The sequence below is a fragment of the Hippopotamus amphibius genome, chromosome 11 (genome assembly GCF_030028045.1).
Source record: "Hippopotamus amphibius kiboko isolate mHipAmp2 chromosome 11, mHipAmp2.hap2, whole genome shotgun sequence".
NCBI classification, from domain to species: Eukaryota; Metazoa; Chordata; class Mammalia; order Artiodactyla; family Hippopotamidae; genus Hippopotamus; species Hippopotamus amphibius.
This window is the reverse complement of record NC_080196.1, coordinates 55,636,538-55,645,562: the sequence shown is the minus strand read 5'-3', so window position 1 is coordinate 55,645,562 and position 9,025 is coordinate 55,636,538. Positions and strand designations below refer to the sequence as shown.

General features: G+C 34.3%; 1 protein-coding gene across 1 annotated transcript; it reads right to left on the bottom strand.

The window, feature by feature from the left end:
* Positions 1–1,727: 1,727 nt before the first annotated feature.
* Positions 1,728–8,820, bottom strand: SYT4 (synaptotagmin 4). The gene is made up of 4 exons (XM_057700249.1): positions 8,787–8,820; positions 5,113–5,927; positions 3,396–3,516; positions 1,728–2,035 (listed from the first exon to the last, which is right to left on the bottom strand). Exons 1-4 carry the CDS (start codon positions 8,818–8,820, stop codon positions 1,728–1,730), a joined length of 1,278 nt encoding a protein of 425 aa, XP_057556232.1.
* Between the last annotated feature and the right edge of the window lie 205 nt (positions 8,821–9,025).

Below are 9,025 nucleotides of genomic sequence, written 5' to 3'. Positions count from 1 at the left end.
AAACAATTTACTGACTACAATTCATTTCACCTTGCTTTCACAGAAATGTGGAGTGGACCCAAATGCTGTGAGGTGACTTTGTGATGGCATGAAGACAATAATTGAAGAATATTCTGGTTTAATCCCAAAATCATCTTAAAGCACAAGAGAGGTTGATTTCAATCTTTGTATATAGAGTGTAAAACGTTTTCTTTACATTAGGCATAGTCATAAAAAGCATGTATAAGTTGTTTTGGAAATGCATTGTCATAGATTTTACAAACACCATGATATCAAGCACACTCTGAAAACTGCTAGAGCACTGACACAAAACCTGACTCAAAATGTAAATTCTTCAGTAGACTTCATTTCTAACTTGCATATTTAAAATTCAACTGTACCTGAGTTTCACTCATATGTTTTTAAAAACTCAAATACAGTGATACCTCAAATAAATTCTTTCCAAATAATCACAGAGTTTAAAGAATTGTTAATGAAATTCAGAGCCCTGGCACTGGAAAGCGGTATAAGATACAAGTTTATAAACTGGTCCACAGACAACAGCTCAAGACAAATTAGCTAGAAAAGATAGTGAAACGTACTTTGTTGTGCTAATTTGACAGCCTAAATACATTGTGCATGAACATATGTAAGTATATTAGGCTTGCCATATAACTATTTTTTATTAATGTGTTGGTTTAAATAACACTTTCTACCCAGCAATGATTAAAACTTCAAGACTTTTTTGTCTTCATTTCTTTTCAAATAGTAGCTTAGTCCTCTCTGGAGAATAACAAGCTAAATGAAGACTTAGTTACCCCTGCCCTTTCTGGTTCAAGGGATTAACCTTGAATGAACACTTGCATACTATACATATTCCCTATAAGAAAAACTGCATTTCTAACTGGCTTTCTAGCTGAAATTCATTTCTTTACACACTAGCTAACTCTACAATGTCACAAAAGTATATAGGGGTTTCTTAGGCCACATTGAGGCTTGCCACAAGCAGTGAATAATCCAAGACCATGGTTCTTATGTGAGATTATGTTTTACACTTGACTCACTTGTAACCTTAGAGAGGGGAAAGCATGTTTCGGCTACAGTGTTCAGAACTCAGCCCTTTGATAAAATGATTTCTCATTTTGTTGACTTTTTTTTAATAAAAAAAACAAAATTACCCTTCTTATGATAAAATTATGTCAATTAATTACAAACCAAAGAGAAAAAATCATATACTTTTATATGCAGGACAACCATTATCACATGACATGATTAATAAAACAATTTAGAGAACTTTTTTTAATATCTTTGGATTTAAAGAAAACTTGATTTCCCCACTTGATGAACAAAGGATGAATTTTCATAAGAGAAGGCATGCTTTTCATTTCTAAATCCGAATAATCACATTGACTTTCAGTGACATGTTCCAATGAGATCCTCACCACATCTATAACTTGGGACTGCAGAGCAGTATTCCTAAAATGCTTGGCTACTGTTGCTTATATCACTGGTAACCTGCAGGGGAAATTGAATTTCTTATGAAAATTTATCCAATTTCTCCAATAAGGAGGAAATTATCATGATACACATTTACAGTTACTCTCTGGTCTGATAATTCAATCTGTTTCTAACAACAACAACCAAAAATCTTTCACAATCTTGGAATCACGTATTAGAAAAGAAAAAGAAAAAGAAAATTTCTCCTTGCCTAGTAAAAATCATTGTTTCAACTCATAATGGCTAGGATGCTAACCATCACAGAGCACATGCCACTTGGCGATTTGTCTCCTGGGATAGTCACAGATCTCCTTCCAGTGCTCTCCACTGGCTCCTTCTGCTGCTGCTCCCAGGACCAACCGCCCGATCACCTCATTTCGGGATCCCCTTTCAGAATCCAAAACCAGAAATTCAACACTTATCTCTTCAAGACCCTCACAGGGAATGTCAAAGACAAACAGTTCATTGAACACTGCATTGGGGGTGCATTTCTTCACATGAGTCTTCTTTTTGGAGATTCTCTTTTTGGCATGGTACAGGTTCACTTTGACATAGGGATCTGCAATGGTAAACAACAGGCATAGTACTGACAGAACTTGGCAGGAAAGCTGATCTCAAGATTTTGGTGCCCATAGAGATTACTGCATACAAATAAAATGTGATTATAATGAAAATGAGTCAGAACAAAGTGGATAAAACTTGGCTTCTCTTTTGTCAACAAATTGAAAATAAGTAAGAAGGTACAACATAAGAAATAACACAGGATGGGAAAGAACTGTAATGGCAGGATGAAGAGATAGAATGTTCTAATGACACATTCTGATTACTAATAACTCATTTCAGAGAATGGAGCAGAAGGAAAAAACTACACAGCATATAACTTTATTGAATTGTATGACTTTGGATAAGTCTCTCTACCTCTCTGAGCATGAGCTGTTTTCACTTTTGAATGGGGTAATGGGCATTTAGAATTCACAATGGCAATGCCTTTTTTGGCTTTATTTTTTATGTGGTTCTTTAACTGCCTGCTATATTTCTTTCCTGTTACCCAGTATTAATCTTTCCCATGTCAACTGTATCCTGTGAATTTTAAGATCATGCTACTATATCACACATTTAATTATATTATTTTGCCCTTTTCTGGTTGCATGAATTCATTTTAGGTTCCTGACCCTAAATCTTCTTTCAACTTCCATTATCTAATAACAAAACTACAACTAATAATAGCACTACATGATATTTAATGAAATATATATTTCCAGTCCTCACAATCTCCTTCAAGGTAAGTACTATTATGTCCAGTTTGTATACAGTTTAAGAAACATACCAAAGGATACTATGGTAAGAAATGGAAGGGTTAGGATTTGAACTCAGATCATTTTAACCCATAGGTCATGTGCTCTTTCTCATTGTGCTATACAGCAAAGCTTTTATTTTTTTTTTTTGTAAAACTTAGTCACAAAACTAAAAGCTAATTCTTAAAGCAGACACCAGACATATAAGGAATTAAAGGAAAGACAATAAAAGTAATAGATGTGTAAGGATAGGCAGGCTCATTTAAAATACTAAAATTAAGAAATTTTCCTAAACCTTAATTTTATTTCCATCACTGTGTTTTTGGCAATGGCCTCACTTCTGCATTTATAACTGCTTTCTTATTCATTCAACTCCATTCAATCAGACACCTATCACATACTAGCTTTGTTTTGGATCTTAGAACTATGTAGTTTTCTTTGTCTTGCTAATGGCTTTAGCTTACACTTTTGTTCTATAAAGTGAGAAGTGGAAAAACAATCACAGCACTTGTGATTGTGAATAAAGGGTGAATCAAAATTATAGTCCAATATTAGTTGTTAACTATTTTGCCCAATATATTTTCATTTATACACTGAACCTGAGTTTTTCAAAAGCATTCTTACCTGAAAGTCCAGACACATCAGATCTAGGCAGGTGTCGAGCTTTTAAAACAACCACAGTGAGAGTATTTGTGGTGGACTGATAGCAGAGAGAGATCAGTAACTCACCCCGTCCTGAAGACTTCTAAACAAAGAGAGATATGGTATAAATATGCTTTTATTATTCTTTAGTTTTGAAATTTATACTTGTATCAACATTTTAAAGCAATATAGTTGCATTGTTATTTAAATGTAATTTTCCTACTTATTTTAACCAAAAGCTCCTGTGACTACCATCACCTTCTAAAAACAGCTGCCTGCCATCTTGTGGTCTTTTTAGGTACTACAGAATGTTAAAATTCCTAATGCGTTAGCCACACCCATTACTAGAAATGTTTTAAAGTGGGTTATTTCACATATAGCTTACACAGAGATATTCTTAGTTTCTGCTTTTAAATTAACTCTCCACTTTTTGAAGTTATTAATGATAATGGAAATTCTAATTATTTGAATAGATCTGTATGGCAAAATGACTCATGTTTAGTTTGACTTGATTTCAAATTCTTTAGTACAGACATTATTAGAATTTGAAATCAGAAAATCTGAAATTTAGTCTGACACCCACCACTCTCTTGGCCCAGAGGGCTGATAGAGTTAAAATTCTCTTGCCCCACCCCACCCAACTCCTCTTTTAATCCAAGGAATGAATTAAGTATTGGAGAGAATTTACTCAAATTTTTAATGCTTTGTCTTTGAACAGTATCATAGAATTTTACTTTTCATAATACTTAGACTCTATTTTTACTCTAACATTAGATAAGATAACCAAGAACTCCTAAAACTTCAGTATGCATTTATATAAAAGCTGACATGGAGTAATTGTATGAATAAGTACTCCAAGAAGAATAAGAGTAGGGAACAAATCTTTATTCCCACTGAGCCACTAAACAGCCAGGTGTCTCAAACTATTTAATTATTTCTGGATCTTGACTTTGATTAATTTCAACAGACAAAGGTGAGGATGTGGTCAAAACAAACTTTATGGTATTCTATAAACCTATGCCTTATAGACACCGGTTATTCTGAAATACCACAGTTGGAATCAAATGAGCTCCATGTTTAAAGGGAAAATACATTTAAAATTGATTATTGATGTCTTATCATTTTCTAATAATTCCAGAACTACCCAAGTAGCATAACTACAAAGGCAGAGTAAATCGCTTCCTGTTATACAACATAAAGTTGAATATTTATGATTCAATATAATGAGATATCTCTTCCTTAAAAAGCAATTCTATGAAAAGTTAATAGAACTTCAAATACTCAGGATGGATTGACTTAATTTTCAATTTCAATTTGAATTTCAAATTCAATTATGCTGACATTGAAAAATATTCTTAACTTGTTTATGAGTAAGAAATATTTGCCTGTGTTTTAGTGGCAATCTTAGTCAAAATACTTGTGATAGAAATTAATTAAGATATTGATATAATTGATATTTAAATAAGTCCATAAAGTGTTCCTATTCATTTTATATCATTAAGATACTTTAAGCGTATAAGTTGTGGGTTAAAAATTCTTTCATCTACTCTATCCCCCTGCTCCCCATTTGATTATGATTAATAATAGTTAAACATGATAAAGATATGAACAAGACATCATTTTAATAAAAATCCCCTAGATACAAAAAAGCTACAGAAAAGATTGTTTATAAATATGTTAAGTACTGAAAATGAATTACCCTAACATTTCTCTTGATAATCTCTCTGTTCATTAACATTTTTCCATCAGGTAATTCAATTCCTGTGAGAGGAATAAGGACTTCTCCAATTATATCATCTCTTGAAAACCTGTCAAAACTCAAGATTGTAAAGTGTAAGGCCAATTCTTGGATCTGGGTATAGGGAATTCCATAGAAGGTAAAGGTCTCATCAAAAGCCGGGTCCAGGGTCTTCCTCAGAACTCTGGTTTTCACTTTATGCTTCTTCTCTGGGAGGATCGTCATCTTGATGTATGGGTCAGAGGTCATGGACTGCTCATCCATGGCTGGTAAGCCACGGGCCTCCTTGATGTTCACCACAAACGCTTTCTTCTCGAAGTTGTACTCCAAGGAGAAGAAGAGGGTTCCCAGCTTCTCTTGTTTCTCATCTGAGGTAAGAGAAGTGCTGGACTTTAAACTCTCAGGGGAAACTGCCTCTTTTTCCCCTTCTGGAATGAGCTTTGGGGTTACATTCTCCAGGTCAGAAGGACTGCCAGCTTTGAGATTTGTTTTGGGAAAATTGCCATTTAGATCTCTCTTCTCAAGATCAAGGTGCAGTGAATTCTTTGGCACAGCTGGTTTATTCTTTACTTCATTTTTCTCATCTGCTCCAAACTTCTTTTTGCTGTTTAGGTTTTCAGGGTAAATATCAACTCCCTTCAGCACATGCACAAACTTGTATGGAGGAGTCTTGTTGGACTTGGATGATTTTCTCTGACAGCAGATCCATGCAAACAGAGAGACTGTGAAGACCAAGCCAAATGCACCGAAGATCCCCACTACTGTGGGGATTTCATCTGAAAAATCAAATGACCAATAACATGCATTAAAGGAGCAGAGTTGGAGACACGCTATTTGAAAAAGCATCATTAAGCTGGCAATTGCTGTAGGCTGCACAGATTGAATTGCTTTCCAACTGTTCTGGGTGAATTATGTACCTATTTCATTTCACTTTCAGGAATAAACATATATGTGACACAGAATAAATACAGTATGATAGGAAATTTTTCATTGTAGTAATTTTTCACAAATAAAATGAAAAGATGGAACTGGGCCTGGGCCAGAGATGGGGGAATGCTAAATGACCCTGACCTACCTTTGTATTCTCAGATAACATGAGTCAACCACAGCATGATGGGTCAGTACTAATTTCATTATATTTTCATTGACATTTTGAGGCTTTCCAGAAGCATCAGTTCTTACCATGTAACTCTAAATGCACATTCTTCAAATACTGACAGAAATGATGGAACATTATTTGCAATTATCACAAACCCATTAATAATTTCTGTCCATATTACAGAACAGTGGTAAAAGAAATGTATACATATTAGGGAAAAAAGAACAAAAATGTGAACAACAGGATATTAATATTATACAGTTTATAAGACTACAAACTCATATGCTGACCCAAAATTCTTCAAACACTAAATTATCCAAAGTACAAATTAATTACCTAGGTAGCATAAAACCCAAAAAATGGTTATAAATGAATCATCATTCCTTAACATGTAATGAGAACAGTAAGAAGAGATAATTTAGAGTTCAATTTTATCCATAACTGATTTTTTCCTAGCACATTTCCACATGGCAAACAGTAATCAAATTAAAATTGGCATTCATTCCTTGAATAAGGGCTCACTGAATTACTGACATTAGGTAACATTGATTATGCATGAAGCTTATCATGTTCCACAAGTAAGCATATTGTCTGACAAATAATTAGTAACACTGTGTAAGTAAAATCAGCATTACTATATTTGGACACAGTGCATCAGTTGAGTCAATATTTAATATAATCAAAACTAATATTACTAATCTAAAAATATCTGCCTTTAGCTCTATTCCAATCTATTCTTTAATTCCAGATAGTGAATAATAAAATTAAAAGTCCCACTCAGGAAAGGACAAAGGCTTAACTAACCCCCGAAAGAGCAATCTTTTGTTTCTCCCCTCCCCAATACCCCAAACTTCTGCCTATCTACTTCATAATCACAAAACTGCACTCATGTAATATGATTCAGAAATGACAAGAGCAAAAATGCTTGAGATAAAAAAGCAAACACAATAACAATAAAAAATTATGTAGTTTAATTATATCAAGAAACTGAATTGTGTAGAGATAAATAAACTTTGAATTCCCAGATAGAAAAAACAATGAATGTTACAGAAAAAGAATGAGATGAGAGATAAAAATCATCAACAAAACTTAGTACCAGCTTTTCAGCTTTTCCTTCTACTGAAGTCCTTGTGGGGAGAAGAAAAAAAAAAAAAAAAAGCACTCCTGGACTTTCTAATAAGACAAGGGCAGGGAGCAAAAGCAAAGTCATGAACTATTCTTTATTCTTTAGTCAATGCAAGAAAAAATAATTTTTAAAAGAAGAAATAGAAAATAGTTTTTTCCCAAATAGACTTAATGCCCACACTAGAACATATTTTTAACTAGCACAGCCTCTGAAAATTCCTCAGTATTTAAATACTTTTCTGATTTTCAAATCAGAAATTGGGAATACATATCATATCACAACAATATAAACTCAGTTACTCAAATGGACAGCTGTGAAATTCATTTCTGAATATAATATCACAAATTGTCTCTACATAATATTCATGTCAAATGGAAAAATATTCAATATAATATAGAAAGGCTCATCTACTCCCTGTGTATTCTCTACTGATAAGGTCCAAAGCTTTTGAGAGCAGAGATCTCAATCATTTCACTCAGTTTCATAACAAACTTCTATAAATTCCCTGATATTTCTGAATACATGTAAAGTAAAACTCTAATCTCTTGCTTTGGAATATAATGGGACCTAAAAATACTACTTTTCTACTTGAAGAATTATATCTAGTATTTTTTTTCTTTCCTTTTTTTTTTTTTTTTTCCTGAAAGAGAGGAGAGTAATGGTGCTAAAAATTTTGTATATGAAAAGGGAAACTGAACAGGAAAATATAAATCCTAATTCTAGTTTCCAGTAGCTTTTAGCTAACTGACCTGCAACATTTCCCTTATCTCTCTGGGCTCCGGTTACCTCATCTGTGAAATGGAATGGCCTCAGCTAGTTAATTTTGAATATCCTTTTAACCCTAGTGTCATAGGATTCTGTGTCTTTCACTAGCAGCATATTTCAAGGATATAAGAAAAAAATAGCAGAAAAAAAAATACCTTATGGTATACTCTGCAATAAAATATACATTCTAAATGCCCAATATTGAAGTTACTCCATATCGAGATTAAACCCTTATGTAATCACAGAAACATTTGGTTTCCCCTAATAAGTTAAATACAGATTTACGTACAAATAAAAATCACCTACAAAATTGATAAAACCAAAAAGCAAACAGACTCCTTTTCTTTACTTAGCGCGTGCTGCAATTTACAGGGCTACCTGAATGATTAGGAACTTCTTGGATGTAAAATCGCCCTCTCAGAAAGCAATTTTAAGAAGAAAGATATCAAAGAAAGGAGAAACCACAGAGACAAGGTATTATTGCCCTTTTTACAGTTCTCATTTTCCTACCTGGGAAATCTATGTTCAACATCCCACGGACACACACACACACACACACACACACACACACACACACACACACACACACCCCACCCCAGAGTATTTAAGGAACAACCGCAGTTATAAACTGAGTAACTTGCTTACCAAATTCTTCCCGGCTGGAAGCGATCGGAGCCATTTTTTGCTGCGTATTCTGTCCGAGGTGCTGAACGGAAACTCCCTCGGTTGGTTCACTCGCTGGATCTGAAGCGCCGGGGCTCTTCCTGGTGCTGAAAACAACAGCGCAAAGCTCAGGGCACCTAAGCCTGGAATGGGGAGGAGGCAAAGAGGGAGGTCTACTCGCCCTCGCACAGTGATTTGCCACCCTGTTCCTGCTTTGGCTC

Bases quoted from the DNA above. Each gene is read 5' to 3' on its own strand.
- SYT4 (XM_057700249.1), bottom strand. From the start codon at position 8,820: ATGGCTCCGATCGCTTCCAGCCGGGAAGAATTTG. The intron at 3,517-5,112 runs GTAATTCATTTT...CTCTTTGTTTAG, and splicing joins TTATCAAGAGAAATGTTAGG to AAGTCTTCAGGACGGGGTGA. The intron at 2,036-3,395 runs GTAAGAATGCTT...TTACCATTGCAG, and splicing joins TGATGTGTCTGGACTTTCAG to ATCCCTATGTCAAAGTGAAC.